This window comes from Pholcus phalangioides, unplaced genomic scaffold (assembly GCF_987345545.1).
Source record: "Pholcus phalangioides strain wild (caught in Gottingen) unplaced genomic scaffold, Ppha-v1.0 ptg000009l_1, whole genome shotgun sequence".
NCBI classification, from domain to species: Eukaryota; Metazoa; Arthropoda; class Arachnida; order Araneae; family Pholcidae; genus Pholcus; species Pholcus phalangioides.
In genome coordinates this window covers 543,351-562,671 of record NW_028301602.1, presented here as the reverse complement: position 1 = coordinate 562,671, position 19,321 = coordinate 543,351, and the positions used below count along the sequence as shown (strand labels likewise).

The 19,321-nt window shown below is 37.0% G+C and overlaps 1 protein-coding gene across 1 annotated transcript in view; it reads right to left on the bottom strand.

The window, feature by feature from the left end:
* The window catches only part of LOC149081593 (potassium channel, subfamily K, member 16-like), a 93,357-nt gene extending 74,036 nt beyond the window's left edge, over positions 1-19,321 (bottom strand). Inside the window, exon 1 of the mRNA XM_089236996.1 lies at positions 18,844-19,321. Coding sequence (XP_089093122.1) covers positions 18,844-18,858 — 15 coding nt within the window. The 5' untranslated portion in view covers positions 18,859-19,321. The remainder of the gene's footprint in view (positions 1-18,843) is intronic.

The following is a 19,321-nucleotide window of genomic DNA, read 5'->3' as shown; positions in this document are numbered from 1 at the left end:
TCGTGCTCTTCGCCAAATTATTGAAACAGATGGTTACGGTGGCAGATGGAATGCAGAAATATCATCAGTTGGTACAGGATTAGCTATGGAACAGCTTAATTCATTATTGAGGATGGGCTCTGGAACACCAAAAAGTCTTTGCTGGGTAGGTTTCGCGTGCAATTCTATCTACGACAATACAAGGCACACCTGCTGCTTTAACAGCTGAAAAGTTGAGGACGGATCACTGGTTAGATCTAGAACAGTCTCTCTACAGTCCGGGTTTACCCTCAAATGAATACCATTTGTTTCAACCATAAACTAAAGATATAATAGACAGCGCACACGATTCATAAAACTTGTCGAACGTGAAGAAAAGATGAGCAGTATTGTCGGGGAAAGAACAGGTTCTGCGCTATTACATTTGGCTCGTTTTCGCAGAACATAGTGATTTCGTGTTAATGCTAGGATGTTGTTGCCACGGAATTTGACTCGATCGAGATTTGATGAAAACTTTCCTTCATTTATTCAATGGATTTCATTCATTCTTTTGTAAAATATTTAGGGAATGTGGGATTTGAAAAAAAAAATCAATTCTATATAATATAAACAAATATTGAAAAACGAAATTTTTTATTTTCCAAAGGGGATAATTCCTAATAATTTAAGACTTTTGAGTTTTTAAATCTTATTATATAACCTATCTCTTATATATACAGCCTATTTCATTTATATTTTTAAATATTCTCTTCTTATTCACTTTGCCACTTTTAATTTCAAAAATTTATTTTAACTAGGGGTTATTAAAACAAAAATTATCTTCCAAGAACATTAAAATTACTCTAATCATACATTTATTTTGAGTATGTAATTATAATGCGTCATATTATTTTATGTAATGTAACACAGTCACACTCATACCATGTTTAGTCATGAAATATTTAAATAATAAGCAAAAGTTTCATTTCCAACATTCCTGAAAAATTTTTTATAACCTTACAGAAAAATGTAAACACACATAATATTTCAGGAATAAAATGAATTTTTCAAGAAAATTGCAATACCTCAACGTCAGTACTTTTCTAAATTATAAGAAATGAAATTTCGTGTAGCGTATATATGTAATAATTTAGAGTACGTAAATTTATGTTACATGTGACATATGCATAACCTCTTCGCTCCAGAAGTATACATAGGCGAATCTTCATTGTTTTTAGGGATTAAGTAGGTTTTAGAATGATTCTTTCTTCAAGTTAACATCTGAGGTACACATAGTGACTTCAGATATTAAATCAGATGCTCCTAATAAAGATATTAACTGAAAATTAATTAATCAATTAATTAATTGATTTTCTTGTTTGAGGGCAATTTCACATACAACAAACAGAAATTAATCAATAAAAAAATTTCTTTTCTGTAATAGTTTTATCTCAGGCGTGAAGAGAGGTAAAAATACTATTTTTAGAGGTAGTTATACATTTTTATGCAAAAATGCCATTGTCTAGAGGGTGAGTTTTCATTACATTCTATTTAAATAAAATATTTGCCATAAATTCCTCATTCTGAAAAGCATATTTTCTTCAAGTTGAGCGAAACTCGAATAAACTCACTAGCTCGCCAAATCTTGCGGAGACGTATATTTCAGTTAAAAGTTAATAAAACTCGTTACTTCAATTATTTATTACCAAAAATTCTATTAAAACATTTAATATTGGTTCGTAACATTTGAATTTTACCAAAACTTTGAACTTTAATTGAATTAAATCCAAAAGGGAATCGTTAAAAACTGAGACTACGTCAGAAATCCATTGAATCGACAATTTAATATTTCAATTTTTAATTTATAAGAAGGGGAATAAGCAAAAAAGTATTCCTTTGTGAAAGGATACTGGTCCCCCTTTCCTAGAACATCCGAAAGCTGCGCCAGTGCTGACCATTCTAATCAAAAATAAGACAGCACGTGTAAATCGTCATACGAATAGAACCATAAAGAAAGCATTGCAAGCGACATTTCCTGACCAGCCTTTTGACCGGAGTCACGTAACTCCGATCTTTGCTTCACATTGTGACCCCTCGCGCGCTCTCTATATTATTCTAACTGTCGCTTCAACTGCTTAAAGAGGCATTCGGGGTAGGGGGGACAGTGATCTGAAGATGATGCAGAAGAGGAGGAGCACGTGTGCTACTGACTCTGCTCTACGTACATTTCCTTTTTTTCTTCGAAGAAGAAATAAACATCTGCTAATTGGTTGGGGAATACGTATTCTAAAATCTGAAGATTATGTAGAAAAGGAATGTGTCATATTTTTGTATCTTTTAATTCCTTTGAAAAATTGTCATAAAACAACTGCGATTTGGTCTCGTAATAAAAAAGAAGCAAATAGAAGCACTACGACGTGCTCTGCCAAGACCCGATCGGCCTTCTGAAATCGCATAGTGCCTAAATAGAGTTTACAAGAAGAGCAATCTCCTTAAATCGAGAGAAATAATCTCGGAATAAAATGGCCCCTAGAAAAGTACCTACACAGTCACTTTCTTGTGACACTTCACCTTTAAGGTGAAAGTGACACCTGACGCTAGTGTATAGGTAAACAAAACCTTTTACACTTGAGAAGCTGTTCACAAATGCACATTTCATTTGAAGAATTCAATCTTTTCCAATTAATAATGGGGGGAAATTTTACTTTCGCATCTTTTCCTTAAATATTATCGTTTCCTCCATCCATTTATTTATTTATTTTATTTGTAAGTAGATTTTAATCGTTTCACATGAACTCATGTTTCGCAAAACAAAAAGCGCCATTCATATCTCGACACGGAATCATCATCATCTTCTTTTTCTTCTTCGACTAAAAATAAGAAGAGGACGGTGTTCGTGTTCTTTTTGAGACCGTCTCGTGTTGCTGGTGACGTTCGAGATTTCGATGACACCACCCCTGAAGCCGATTTAACCTGACTTTTTCGACGATGCCTGGTTCTTTTTTTTCTAGTTTTATTTTCAAGGATGTCTGTGCGAGTTAATCTTTCGTTAGGCGAACACAAGCTCGACTGTTCCTATCAAGAATGTGTGTATTTACATCCCGATATACGAACTCTAGCGATGGATGCGAATGACGTATTCTCATCATCGGCTTTGAAGATCATTTTAGTTTGTGACCAAAACAGGGAGAAGCCATTCGTGGCGGTTATCAGTCAATCGACGAAAGCCAATAAAGGGATATTCATAAGTTGAAGTTTTTGATGGAATTTTAGACTAACTCCTTTAAGCCTGCTGAAAGGACCGTTCATTTACGAGTTGAATGGTGTTATTGTTCCGGATGCAACTAGGATCACAGATCTGGGTATTCTTATTGACGAGCGGCTTATATTTTCTGGCAATTGTTCACCGGTTGTCAAAAATCGAATAGAATACTTAGTTTCATTCTCAAAAAGGTCTCTTCGCGTTCTTCTAAAGTAATTTTTCCACTTTTTTTGGGCTTTTTTCGTCCTAGACCGGAGTATGTCATAAGGTTTTGGAAACCATACCAACAAAGGGACATAACTTGGTTGAAGGACTGAATGAATGAACGCCAGAACTTTGCCACCCGTTGCCGAGATCTCTTCCAGCCCAGCTTCGTGACAGATTCTGGAACACTTTATTCTGTGTCAAAAAATGAAAAAAAGAACATACAATTTTTTTTGGTCGAAGGGCTGCAGAGAAGAGCCACGCGTGCTCTTGTTAGCACATAAGGCTTGAGTTAGGAAGAGAAACTTGATTTTTTGAAAATGTTTACATTGGAAGAACGCAAATGAAATTCAACGGGATGGATATGATGGACCATGAACTATCATTACAGCGTCAATCAACTGCTTCCTCAAGGGGACACCAGTATCATTAAGTAAGGGACGCTTCCAGGTTGTGGTGTCCCAGAGTTTTTCACTAATAGGGTAGTTAATAAACAAAATAGCTTACCTCCGGGGGTAGTGAATTCTAAGGCCCCTTTCACACGGAGCGGATGCGGACGCGGGTCCGCATACCCTTTCAAACGAGCGCTGAAGAATTCGAGCGCGAAATTCGTGCATATAAACTGTTTTTTCGCAATTTCTGTAATTATTTTTCTCCTTCACCCCTGATTCAGTGGCCATAGGCAGCCTAGAGGCATTCTTTGGTGGTGTAATCTAGAGCCACATAAAATATGGGAATAAAGATGTTTTCATTCCGATCCTCACAAGTAGTCGATGGGAGAAAATGTCTTCAAATATTTTCAAAATATTTTGAAAAAAAAAATCCGTCTTTTCGGAAAAATATGGAAAAAAAATTCCAAAAACATCCAATGTTCGAAAAATCAAATCCAAAAACATCCAAATCTTTCGATGTTCCAAAAAAAAGGAAAAAAAAATTCAGGAGATATCAAAGAATTTGCAAGTAGTAAAAAAGGGAAAGGGTAGAGACTTTCAAAATGCCTGTGCTTAGAAATACTCACATCACGATTCTGTCTTAGGCCGGGTTTACACTATAAAAGTTCGTTTATAAAACTTCAAAAATGCAACCAATAGGCGGATCAGTTAAGTTCTCTCGAATGTAACAGATGTGTTTATTGGTTACATTTTTCAAGTTTTATAAAATAACTTTCCGGTCACCTTTTAGAGTGAAATCCCATCCTTAGATTAGTCTCACTTCTGAAATATAAAATTTCATTTTTTCAGTTTATAGACTGAATATCGAGTAAAATAAACTTGTAGGTATCGGGGGAACCACCAAAAATATTCAAGTGCTAGGGTCTTCAAACGTCTTAATCCGGCCCTGAGTGAACACCGTACGCGGATAAGGTTGTTTAATAAAAGTATTTTTTTTAAAGTTTAAAAAAAATTAACAGTTAAAAAATTTAAAAAAATAACAAATATTTAAAATAATATTTCAGATATTTATATTTTTAAATAATTTTAAAAATTTAAAAAGAAAAAAAATTAAAATTTTTAAATTAAATTTAAAAAGTTATTAAAGTATGTAGTCAATTAAATATTCGTAATGAACAGAACGGCTTATAATTTTGGTCCCGTCAGTGGCCATTGTTGGCAGGTTTTATTGTATAAAATTGTGAAATATGGACAAAAGGCAGTTAAAGTTGCTATATCTCCATCTCAGAAGGAAACGGAGGGATAGACGTATGTAGGTACATTATATTAATGAGCAGGGACCATCATATGGTGTTTTTAAGGGTATTTATGGCAAATAATTAAAAAAATTCCGTGCAAAATCACCTTCAAAAAGTAGCCAAAGATGCGGACGAATTCGCTCCGCATCCGCATCGTGTGAATAGCTCCGAATAAACCTATTGTCAAAACTTCTATGTGCGGATGCGGAGCCCGCACTTTGGTTTTGACACATGCGGACGACGTCCGGACCCGCATGAACATTTCCTAGGTGCGGAGATTTTTCGGCTCGTCTGAAAGGCGCAGTATATTCCAATTGTTAAAACTTCTTCCGGATCCGCATCCGCTCCGTGTGAAAGGGCCCTAAGACAATTGATGCGTTTAAAAAGAAACACGATAAACATGTTCGGAAATTGACAAGCTATCCTATCCATACTTAGATAAGAAAACCATAAATACAGTCAAACCTCGTTAATGAGTCACTCTTGGGAGAGCAAAAATATGACTTAGTAAGCGGAGTGACTCGTTAAACGGAGTAAGCCATAGCTGTGCCAGTTCCTGCCTGAGGACAATTGGGACTTCCAAAAAGTAACACGGTAAGCGGAGTCATGTGTTAACCGAGTGACGCACTAACGAGGTTTGACTGTATATATCTTTTATGGGCAGAACATCATATTTCATCACATATACATAGTTTTTAGTTAATGTAATTGGACTCTTAATTGGGTTGCTTTGTTTTAGAAATATATGGCATCCATATATATTTGTTATGAACATCATTCTTTTTCAGCCACCTCGTTGTGCATTTTGCCTGTTGTGGCCGTGCATTTGTATTGGTATTTCAGTCCCTTGAGGTCACAAAGTGTTTGTTGGTTTTATGTGTGTGTGTTTTTGCGTATTATATATGTTGGTATTTGTGTAATAAGAAGTGAAATAAAAAAAGTTTTGGAATCGAATCCAATTATATTTATACTGATTCAGCATTTTTGAAATGCAACTGTGACATTATTGTTACTCTTTTCAAAAAAGAAGAGAAGGCTGATGGTGGTTGGGGGGGGGGGGGGAGTAACATGACGGAACAGAAAATGTGTTGTTGGGAAGAGCCCTTCCCTAAAATTAACTTTCGCGGGAAAGACTTTCTTTTACTCTCCGGTGACATGTTCCACAATTATGTGCGACTTAACGTCAGCTGCGATGAGTGATTACCATTATGAACCCTCGTGACAGTCTTCACCTCCGCGTTTGCCTCGACAACGTCCGAATCTGATGCATTTTTACTGTTCGTTGACTTTTTCATTGCTTAGCTGTTGGATAATGCCTAATCCACTACCAAATGTCAATATAATGGAACCTCCATAACGGACACCTGTCTATGAAACAGGACCTCAATGTATTTCGCTATGTATTAACGGACACTCCTCCTTTGGGGACAATAATTTTGATCCCATAGTGTCCGCTATAGAGAGGTTCCACTGTAATACTTATGGTAAAGTCTTTTACTGATAACGAAGATCGATTTATTGCTAGCGGAATTTCAGGTAGGTATTCCGTATTGATTGAGGGGGAAAAGTACTGTGTACACTAGTGGCATAAAGAATGCTCTCTTTCTCTCTGGAGGAATACGGTAAAACAGAAATGATATTTTTCCACTTCAATACAGTGGAACTTCGGTTAACGATGATTCGATTAACAAGTAATTCCCATAACGACCAGAAATTTTGAACAGATTTTGACTCGCGCTTGGTTTATTTATTTTCATGTTATCACAACTGAGCTGGTGGTTTTTCGCTCCCGTCCACACACACTACGGAGTTGTGGGTGATATTCTCCCCTACAGTTTCGGGTCAGAGTGCCTCACTCGGAAAATGAACACACGTGTGGGCGTGACCGTTTGCGATACGAAACTATATGTCGCTTTGTAACCACGAGTATGTGCGCTTGAAGTTCTTTTAAATTTAGCATGGAGAAAACTGTGGTTGCTGATTGCTTTATTGAACGTGACTTTGAGGGACTAGCTCATGAACAGAAGCCAACATTTGTCGAAGAAATTGTGTCCTTGGGGGAAGACCATGGGACTGGATGTGCAATGACATTCAAGGACTAAAGGCGGACCGTGGCCAGGAGATGACCACAGATGAACTGATGGATCTCCATTGCACGCAACAGCAAGAGCTTTTCGAAGGTGTCTCTTTCGAGGAAGAGAGAAGTGAGGCGAGGTCCTCACTTTTCAAATGAGATTAGAGAAATGTGTAAAAGAGGGGGGGGGGGGGATCTGTGCAAACTTTTGTAAGAAAAAGAACCAATCATATATAGCTGTAGAGAGCAATGACTCTGCCCAATGACAACACAATTTCCCATTTCCGAGAAATCATAAAAAGGAGTCAAAAGCAAGTGTCATTGGATAGGTTATTTTTCAATGACAAAAAGAATAAATTCGCAAACAACAGAAAGTCCGTAAATCATCCTAAACGATATAGTCCTCCCCCCCCCCCCCCTCCCGTCGTTTAGAATAAGTAAATTTGCAGACATTATCCTATTGCACGTTTAGTTATGGCGTTTTTATGTTATATATTTTATTGTATTATTTATTATATCATTATTGAGTTATAATATTGATTTAATGCCGTTTTTATTAGTCATTTTTATACGAATAAATAATTGTGGAACGAATTATCCGAGTTCCTAATATTTCCTATGAGGAAGTTTGGTTCGAATTACGAGGGATTCGAATAATGAGCGGAACGAATTGAGCTCGTTAACCGAAGTTTCACTTCACTATCATCTTACTGATGATGACAGTGCATCGACTTATTCTCAGTTTTCTTCGTGGATATGTCTTTTAATCATTTCCCGGTTACTTCCGAGTTGAGCTCGGTCGTGAGTTATCTGACAATTCTAGCTCATCCCGAGTGTAGTTCGGACAAAAATAAATTTCATACCGTTCAAGCTGTCTTCCCTAAAGTATTTGCGTATTCTGTATTTTACTCACACTTCGACACGGGCCCCAATGCGAAAAAATTATCGGCACCAGAGGCGACTTAATAATTTCAATGTCCCTTTGCGCCGATTTTATATATGTTGAGGGTGAGGGGGATCGAAAATTCAGAAAATGAAAGAAGTAATTCTAAAATTCCGAATAAATGGAAGAAATAATTTGAATAATTTAATTAATGTAGAATTCCAGAATTGATAAAAATTCAGATTTTATTGAAATGCAATTTCGGAATTGATGGAAATTTAGAATTTATGAAATAATTCCAGAATTATTTCTTTCTAGATGAAAATGCAGAACTTATGAAAGAAATTGTTACCTTCAGTGCACCCTACCCAAAAACGCGGAGCTCGGTGAGACCGCACCTGTCCCCCACCCCTAAGGGCGGCTCTTTCACACCTCGACATCTTCAGTTAGCTTTTCTGTCCATGAGGAGCCGATCTCCCAGTTAAAAAGTCTCGCCACAGAGAGCAACTGACCTACAACGTTATACTATTCAATCATTACACTTCAAGCATAGTTAGAAAAATTTATTGCAGATGACAGCACTACGCATAACAAACATGACACAGAAACAAACTTCACGGAAGGTTCACTACACGCACACATTCCAACTTGTGCCAATTCGTTAGAAGTTCCGCAGAGAAATATGGACGAGGTGCATGTCTGGTTTAGTAGTAGCTTTTCTGTCCAACGGAATGCAGAAATCAATAGGCTTTCTGGATATTATGCCGAGTGAAGTTAAAATGAGGCTAAAACGTCTCTACTCAGGAAGTGACGGTACTGTGCTTGTTTAAAGGAAAAAGGGATCGTCTCTCTATGGTATAATGGTCAGTGTGCTTGCCCGGTAGGCAAGAGGTCCAGGGTTCGATTCCCGGTGGCGAGAAATTACACTTCTTTCCTGTTCACCTACGCTAATATCGAGAAAGCCTACTGATTTCATGTATCTTAGACGAGCAAAAATTCATCATCCAGAATGTCAGAAAGCTTATTCTTACTTTTTAGGATGCATCGCATTCCCCCTTTCTGCTATTAACACCCGATTTTAAAAATAAGCGTAAAAAAAAAGCTCTCGAAGCCAGTATCAAGCATTTTTGGGAGTGCGAGATGGAAAAAAAATTAAAACACCTTTGATTGATTACTCGGAAAAATTGAAATGATGATAAAAATTGAATTTTTCAATTCTTGAAAAAATATGAAGCATACCAATATTTCGACACCTCATCTCTTGATTTAGTCACGCGAAATTCACGTTGTAAAAGCTTCTTTTTTCGATTAGGCGGTCGTTTTCCATTTTCGGTTGTGAAAAAATACCATTAATTACCTAAACTATTTCGCGGTTTAGTCAAGTGTCAAAGAAATATTAATTTAGGCCGGCCGTTCACTGGAAGCTACCACGAACAAAAACAAGTCGCGGGTATGTGCAGTACCGCTGTTAATTGTCCTGCGAATACACTCGACTTGGTATGGCTCGTGGTAGATCGAAGTGGACGACTGGCCCCAATTATTGCGGCTGGAATCAATAAGTGAAGAACTATTCAACATAAATCGATTTTTCCAAATCTCAAAAACCTTTGAAAATAAAGTACCTTTTTTTTTCAGTTTTGTTTTGAATTTATTAAAAAAAAAAAGAAGAAAAAAAGCCAAAATTAAATATTAGCCACAGCCGAAAAGGGCATTAAATAATATGTAAAATAATTCATAGAAATTAATTAATGGATAATTAATGTATTTAATTACAGGAAAATTGAGTTTTCTCTAACAGATAAAAAAGAGGGAAGGTAAGTTGCACTGCAACCAACGTGAGGGGTGCGGGAAAGAAAAAAGGTTAAGAATCACACACTGGTCTAACGGATAAACTTCATTGAGGAAAATTAAGTGATATCACACTTGATTTTACCATTTATGCATCGTTTCTCGACCTATGGTCCGAGACGATGACATAGGTGGCCCGCAGGCAGAGTTGATAATTTAAGTCTGAATGAAAAATTATTCGCCATTTTTAATTGATATTGGCAATACAGTAAAACTCCTTTCTCATGAACACCGAAGAGACAAAAAAATTCATCCGTAAAATAGTAAAATAGTGGTGACCGTTAATCAGGGGTTTGAAATGCATACTTTTATCATTCATGGGGTAATTATTATTTAGCCGTAAAAGAAGAGTGACCGAATTTGGGCGGTTATCGTTAAGAGGGGTTTTACTCAAAAACTATACTTTCAATACTCAGATTTACCATATGTCATCGTGTAAAATGTAGGAAATTGCGATCCTAAATACGGGATATCACTAAATTTTGACAAAAAATTTAATTTATTTCCTTAAACTGTAATTTGCTAATTACTGCTAAAACTGCTGAAGGGTGGGAAAACAAAAGGCTGCTACAAATCGTAGCAAAAAAAGAATTCACATGATCTCATGATCATATTTCATTGAAAAAAATACGGTAAACTGGGATCTTAAACTATAATAATCCGTAATATACGCGATATCGCCAATTGTCATAAAAAACATGGCCAGAAATAGGCACAATCAGCAATCGTAATTAAAATAGCTGAAAAATTACGAAAAAAAGTTGACGCTGATAAATATTTATAAATGTTGCGCGCAATTATCGTAATATAATTTATATTATATTATGATAATACGCTGCATATTCACGACTTCAGTAAATATTACATATTCAAATCAGTATCATTAAAAAAACGGGACAAATTTATAAAAAAATTCTCATCAACGAAAGTTATAGGAATGTCCCGTAATACGGGACGCTAGTTGTCCGTCAAAAATTTTCAGACATTTTACCGTCCTTACTTTCAGACAGGTTGAGAAACGATTATTTGTGAAATCAGCGAAATCAGTTTTAAAATTTTCTCTTTCTGGCGATTCGCACCTCGTCCATAAAATGTGTTATTTGCTATGACTCAAAGCCAAGACAACTCTCACTCCAGACACGGGGTGAGTATTGATACCGACTATTTCTACTTTTACATACACAGGTATTCCCCGAAATTCGCAATTAAAAACGATAATTATACTCTAGGGCCTATGCAACAATAACACAAAATTACGTTGCTCTAAGTTGAAGGGCAGAGCTGCCACAGAAAAATACGTGAAATTTTTGCGATTTTCAGCCCATTATCACGATACGTCGATACCGCAAGAAATCTATCTTCTTAAAAACTCGATAAAAAACCGGAATTGAAATCTCATTCATTATTGATTTCGATATGCGATTTTTAGGAGTTTATATTCGAATTAAGATTTAATATGCGATATAGGGGAGAGATAATATGTTTGATTTCCGATTGTATAAGCAGATTGTGATCTTGCAACTGATTTTATGCTTAGATTATGATTTTATACTTGTTATGATTATAATGTATTTTGTAATGTGTATGTTTTTATAAATAAATTGCCAGAGGTATATTCAGTCCGTGAGGACAATGAGCCGATATTGCCATATGGCGATGTGCCCTGGGTAGCTTTCGGTTTACCAAATAAAAAATCGTCGAGATAGTGATTAAAATTCTTTTTTCCTCAACTTATAAGCGTTAAGATAAAGAGATTCAAAGTTGATTGTAAAAAAATGACAAAAATCAAGAACCTCAATCACCAATATCTCGGTGAATTTCTACCCAAATTTTAAGAGAAGAATTTCTTCCGGTAAAAATGAATCAAATTTTACTAGTTTGAATTTTTTTTCCTTAGGCCGTACAAAAATTAAACGGAAAAAAATTAAAATTTTTGTAGTTCTACTCAATTATCATTTAAGGCGCTGCAGTTTTACTGCATCCTGTTAGGCATAGTCACTTTATTACTCCGTTATATCTAAGTTGCAAGGATCTGTAGCTCTCTCCGTTTGAAAGGCATTCCAGGCCTGAAGGGCTTTAGTAATAGTAAGCACCCTCAAGGTTGTAGTTGGGGAGGAATGGGTCCCCCCCCCCCCCACTCCGAAATGTGAGAAATGTATTGATTCGTTTGTGAAATTAATTACATGGTTAAGTTTGAGAAAATCCACAGATGAAAATATATCTTCATGTGTGGGCCGTATGAGGGTAGTTATGTGAGGACATGGGTGGAAAAAAATTATTGTGGCCTACTCGGAGTCCCGATGAACAATATTGTATAGTTGTAGTACGATGGAACGAGGATCCAAGTGCAGATAAAAACTTTGAATTTTTGCGGTTCAACTTCAATCTGTTTTGTAAAAGTGGCATGGAATTTAGGATTGAATCAGAGCCGCCCTTAAGGGGTGTGTGACAGGTGCGGTTGCACCGGGTCCCGAGTTTAGGTGGCCCCGCATTCAAGATAATAATAATTTCTAAAATTATTATTAACACAGTTTTATAAATTCTGAATTTTCATCAATTCTGCAAATCTGCATTTTCATCTAGAAAGAAATAATTCTGGAATTTTATTTCTTTCATAAATTTTGAAAATCTCTATCAATTCTGCAATCGGTGCTTCAATAAATTCAGAATTTTCATCAGTTCTGGAATCATTTCTTTCATATGTTCTGAATTTTCATAAGTGATGAAATTATGCCTGTCAATTATTTTTCCTCTCATTTTCAATTCATGGATTCTGAATTTTCTCTCATTACTGTTCTCAGACAATTTCTCACTTGATCCGTTCTAATTTTAATTGGTTTTGGAATTATTAATAACTAGCTGATACCCGGCGACGTTGCCCACCCCGCAAAAAATTTATATATGTATAGCTTATTAATTATTTCTTAATCAAAAAAATTTCTGCATCAAGTAAGAGAAAATTACTTTTATTTTTAAATATTTTAATTAAAATCTTCAGGCAATCGCTTGTGGATAATACCCGATATGTTTCTTTCTCCATCTGGTGTGTAGATGTACAAATTTTTGCTATTACCAACACGCGAACAGGTGACGAAAAGGTGTCCGTGTGAAAAACAGGGCTCAAGTAAGTTGATACCTGCCACTGCTAACGACTGGCCTTGCGCTTTGTTGATTGTCATGGCAAAAGATAAACGAATCGGGAACTGTAATCGCTTGAAAGTGAATGGCATTTCTTCGGTGATAACTGGGATACGTGGAATGAAGACTTCTTTTTCTTTGTAACATCCAGTTAGAATCGTTGCTTTAATGATGCAATTGTGCAATTTCTTCACGCAGAGTCTGGTGCCATTGCAGAGTCTCGGTGTGTCCAAATTTCTTAAAAGCATTATAGGTGCTCCGACTTTGAGGGTCAAATTGTGTGGTGGCACACCCGGAATATCCAAAGGAATTCAGAAATTCTGCAGGATACAGAACTAAATGTCTGTGACAGTGTCAACCGATTTGTAAGATGTGGAGTCTCCTGGAATAATTTTTAGGATTTTTTCGTTGATCTTGTTCACACTGCCATTTTTCGGTGCCAGAATCGCTCTCAGAAAGCCACTCATGGTTTTGGTCATTTTGTTGAATGTTTGGGAAGACTTTGTCTGCAAGTTCTTGAACTGAGTTTAACAACTGGCAAAATCCATTTGGGAACGTAATCGGTCCAGTGCTTGGGTCTACTGGTTAATCAACTGATGTGAAAATGATAGCAGTGCTGAGTCATTTTGCACTTGAACTCGCATGTTGGTGGATAATGATAATTTTTTAACTTCGTGCCAGTGTGTTGATGATTTGAGGCAAGCATTGAGTTCATCAGCTGGCGTTGAACATTTTTATTCCCAGTTTTGTCAGGGTAGTTGTTGTTCTTTGTTGTTAGTGACGTCATACGTCCAGCTTGTGCAGCGAATATTATTCAAACGCCTTTTATGCATTTTTTAAATTGAAACTATACCTATACGATGGGCGGTTGATGAGATAAAGGCCGCATTATCACTTACAGGACACCCTGTATATAGGCTAGCAGAAATACCCGGCGCTTCCCGGGTTTTCTGCAATTAATGGGAGGATTGGAAAAGTGACAAACCGTTATAAAGGAATAAACTGTTATAATAACAGAATCAAAGGTGTGACAAACCAGTGTGACTAGCTGATACCCGGCGACGTTGCCCGCCCCGTAAAAAATGCATATATGTATAGCTTATTAATTATTTCTTAATCAAAATATTTCTGCATTAAGTAAGAAAAAATTACTTTCATTTTTAAACATTTAATTAAAAACTTCAGACAATTGCTTGTGGCTACACAGTATTTTTGTTTGTCCATCTGGTGTGTAGATGTACAAATTTTTGGGATTACCAACACGCGAACAGGCGACGAAAAGCTGTCCGTGTGAAAAACAGGGCTCAAGTAGGTTGATACCTGCCACTGCTAACAACTGGCTTTGCGCTTTGTTGATTGTCATGGCAAAAGTTAAATGAATCGGGAACTGTAATCGCTTGAAAGTGAATGGCATTTCTTCAGTGATACCTCGTAATTGGGATACTTGGAATGAAGACGTCTTCTCCTTTGGCACATCCAGTTAGAATCGTTGCTTCAACGATGTAATTGTGCAATTTCTTCGCAAAGCATTATAGGTGCTCCGACTTTGAGGGTCAAGTTGTGTGGTGGCACACCCGGAATATCCAGAGTTCAGAAATTCTGCAGGATACAGAACTATCTGCGCTGTGTCTGTGACAGTGTCAACGATTTTGTAAGATGTGGAGTCTCCCGGAATAATTTTTAGGATTTTTTCGTTGATCTTGTCTTGAACTGCCATTTTTCGGTGCCAGATGGGTGGTTGATGAGATAAAGGCCGCATTAGCACTTACAGGATACCCTGTATATAGGCTAGCAGAAATACCCAGCGCTCTTCCCGGGTTTTCTTCAATTACTGGGAGGATTGGAAAAGTGACAAACCGTTATAAAGGAATAAACTGTTATAATAACAGAATTAAAGGTGTGACAAACCATTGTAAAGGCATATATTCACGTCTGAAACGCATTGTTGGAAACCACGGTAACCAAAGTAAACGTTCCGAAAGTGATTGTTGAGGCCCCCAAAACCATTGTTGCCCGACAGTTTTTCGCCCATTTCGGGCATTTGCCCAGCTCTGACGAACTTTTAAAGTAGCCTACGGCTCAATCCCGGTCCTGTTTGGTATATATGCAAAATCTGGCGACGATCGGTCTAAAACTGTAGATTTGTATAAAGAGCATACATACATACATACATACATACATACTTTCGCATTTATATATAAGACTAGCTATAATACCCGGCGCTGCCCGGGTTTTCTTCAATGAGGCTTTTTTGGATCACGTGATATCTCCCTCTCTTTTTCTTGAGGGACATACAAACCGTGTCCAAGTTAACCAATATGGCGACCTGCGCGATTCATGAAATAAACAAATCTAGATTTACACAGAAATGAATGTATATTTTTCTTTTTTTAAGGGGCGCTAGGTATTTCGATCCCCCCCCCCCTGAACTTCAAGTTATCCATCTGTCTGTTCCAGCTTCCAAAAATCCTTAGTTAAAGCTGTGAAATTTTTTCGATGCTTTTTTCACGGGCTCATAACTAATTTTAAAATATCCTAACCCACATGAATTTATGCAAATAAATATCAAAAGAGACAATATGGAGACATTAATTTTCATACTTGAGCAGATATAAATGAAATCAATGATATTGCTCGAATATCCAACTCAAAAGTATAGGTTTGGCTAATTACTTCATATTTAATCTCCTGGGCTTCGTATATCTCTAAGCGAACTGAATATTTCAAAAATCGAGAATTCAATACAATTTGTAAAATCATTGATGTGGCGGAAAATCCCACTAATTTCCGCATTTCTACAGTAAAATCGAAAATTTTAGCACTGATTTCTATGAGGATCACCCTTTTATTGACTCTCAAAGCGATGCTGATGATTATTATGACGTCTATTCAAAAAGCCTCATTACTGAGAGTATATTGAAAATGTGGCAAACCATTATAAAGGCATAAACTATCATACATATACTAACAGGATTAAAGAAGTGACAAACCGTTGTAAACGGATATACACGTCTGAAACGCATTGCTAGGGAACCACGGTAACCAAAGTAAACGTTCGGAAAGTGATTGTTGAGGCCCAAAAACCATTGTTGCCGGACAGTTTTTTGCCCATTTGGGGCATTTGCCCTAGTCTGACGAAATTTTAAAGTAGCCTATCGTTCAAGTCGGGTCCCATTTGGTATATATGCAAAATTTGGCGACGATCGATCTAAAATTGTAGATTTGTATAGAGAACATACACACACACACACACACACACACACACACACACACACACAGACAGACAGAAAATCAATTTTATATATGTAGATAATAATAACGTGATCAGCACGTTTTCCCAAGAGGTCGTTAGGATCTGTCCAGGGAATTTGCTAGAGTTAGTAGACATCCATGCCCGACCCGGGTTCGAATCCCGGGTCGGGCATGGATGTTTTTATTTCTGGGATGATTTATTTCTCTCATTAATTTAAAATTTCCTTCGGTTCCAAATTTTTATTAACATTATTTGTTAATTTACATTTAATTGTATCTATATGTCCTTGTATAAATATTTTCCAGCAATCTTATATTTTGTAATAGTGTATGAATTTTTGGATGCTGATTTCCCTTTCATAAAATATATAAAATCGGGGCTAATGGGCCCGAAATTATGTAGACGGCCCCACTATTGTTTCGCACTGGGCTCCGCATCTGGTAAGTGCGGTCCCGGATTGAATATCACTGAACTTCAGAAAAAAATCTACTTGATAATTCATAAGTTGGTAGAAAGGTTATATAAATATTCCGGCCGCGTATATACTGCACTGGAATGTACTTATATAAAAGGTGTATCCACGTTCAAACTTGTGGCAGCATCATTCGCGATTTTATTCGCCATGTTTCACTTCATTGTTTGCATTTATAGCTCATCGAAGCTCAATTCTCTCTCGTGTTCAGATCTTCAGTGCATGCCACTAGTATTCCTTAACCGTACATGTGCAACTCATATACATTCCTTTGCGGAATTTCTAAAGAATCGGTTAATGTAAGAACGTGTTGTGCATGTGTATGTGCATAGCCCTAACGTATTTATATTGTCAGAGTTGCGCTTGTTTCGTGTTATTGCTGGACTAGCATCTGTCTTCCATATTTTAAAGTGAAGTAAATGCTTGAATTTTCTTATTACGAATGCATGTCACTGAATGATACCGATTTGATATTGAAATATGGGAAAATTAGATTAAAGAAACCGAAAGGGTGTGTCAATGTGCAGTGATGCTACGAGATTGTATAACGCTTATTAGTTCGATTATAATACATGTAATACAATTTAAAATACTTTATCAAGGTTAGAATCAAATGTGCGAGCTCATTGGGCATGTGTATCTCATTAGAGTGTCTAATTAACGAATCTAGTTCTTGAGAAATTTTTCGTAGTGTAATATGTTTATTCGGAGTAATATGTAGAGTAAAAATCCGTTATAAAACAAGTACAGCTTATAACGATAATCTCGCTGTTACTAATAATTCGCAAGTGATTGTCCAAGAGCTAATGTTAAAGATACAAAATATATTCGCTTACAGCGAGTTACTGTTGTATTTATGAATGAAAAATAAGAACATATTTGATATAACGACAACGGAAATTCCCGAAAAGCATGTTTTCCTTCGACCTTTCTATAAAGAATTATACATAAAAATGGACTGGAAAGTGACTCTCTTTTAAATATCTTCACCTATTCGATAAACGGGGAATGTCAGTACCTCCTACATAGATAAGAAGACCACATGCTGTATCTTCTTGTTATCCATATAGAAGGTAGAAAAGACATAATTTTATCTGTAGGTGTGCTGGTTGGGTAAGTGAGGCACGACCTCTGGTTCTGTGTCGTTATTTCCCTTGAAAAATCCTTTCAACTCCACCCCTCATCTCGACTTTCTTGGAATCTTCCAAAACTGGACACCTGGAAAACAGGTCGTAATCATTTTCTTTGCCTTAAATATTATTGGACACTTTTCTAATGCAACGAATACTCCAGTTGCAGAAACGGCTGCATTCTATAAAGTGCAAAATTTCGTTGTACAATCCGACATTGTATATGCATAAGCAACTAGGTCTACGTGCCTATTTCAGCAAAAGTAGTTCAAATGAAAACGTGAGTTTATCTGGTTTATTTTTTTACCCCTATTTATGTTCGCACAGTGCAAAAAAACTAAAATGCGTTCATAGCGAGAAGTCCGTTATAACGACAATTTTTCCTCTGATTTTGAACTGTCGTTATAACGGACTTTTACTGTATTACGTATGTTACGTCATCAAACCACGACGACGATTTGGCTCTCTTTATTTCTGTAGACGATTCGGCCCTCGAAGACTTTCCTTCTATCACACTATCAATCATCATAAAAGTCTATGTCCGTTTATTATATAAAAGATCACTGTAAGAGAATTAATTCAAATGAAAAAGAGTGTGATTTGACTCCTTCCCCCCATTCCGAAGAAAATGTTATTGTGATCTTTTTTCCAACCCTTCTTGGTTTCTTCTTGACTATTGAGTACCCTTGACTATGGCCCCCCACAAGGGTGGGGCTGACAGGGCTCCAGCCCTGGACAATCACCGTCATTTTTTCCAGTTTTTTCATGTTATAAATTCACTATAGAAGGGCCCGTGAAAAGTCTGGCTTGGGCCTGATAAAGATCTCGGCCTAGGGGCCCTGCACCAAGATGTGGGATCCATGCCCTTGCCCCTACTGCCCAAAGCTTCAAAGTTCAAGTGATCGATGGAGTATCAGTTTGTAAGTCTTACCGTGCGCGGGATCATAACCTTGAAGGTGGCTCAACGTTAATGCGTCCTGGTTTCTCCTTCTCTGCAAACCTCTGCGCATTGTTGGTCGTCAATGTGTTTAGGAACACAACACAGTTTCGCGTCAAACTGTGTTGCGCCCTAAAAGCATACGGTAAACAACGCTGGACGCTGCGCAAACTTCCGATAATCCCACACTTTTGCCTTTGTCTGTCCTCTGACGACGATTTGTTTTATCCTTTGCACACAGACATGCACTCACAGACCGAATGAGACGGTGAGAGAGAAAGCGACACATACGCACACACACACACACACACACTTTCTCTCTCTCTTACTATGTTTGTACGGCAGAGTTAATATCTGAGCTTCTGCACCACTCGGGAATCGTTCCACTTGCGCTTTGCCTACTTGTGTCTCTGTGACATGACGACTTCCACTGTCTTAAAATGTCTCTTCTGTCTTCGTATTCAAACGGTCC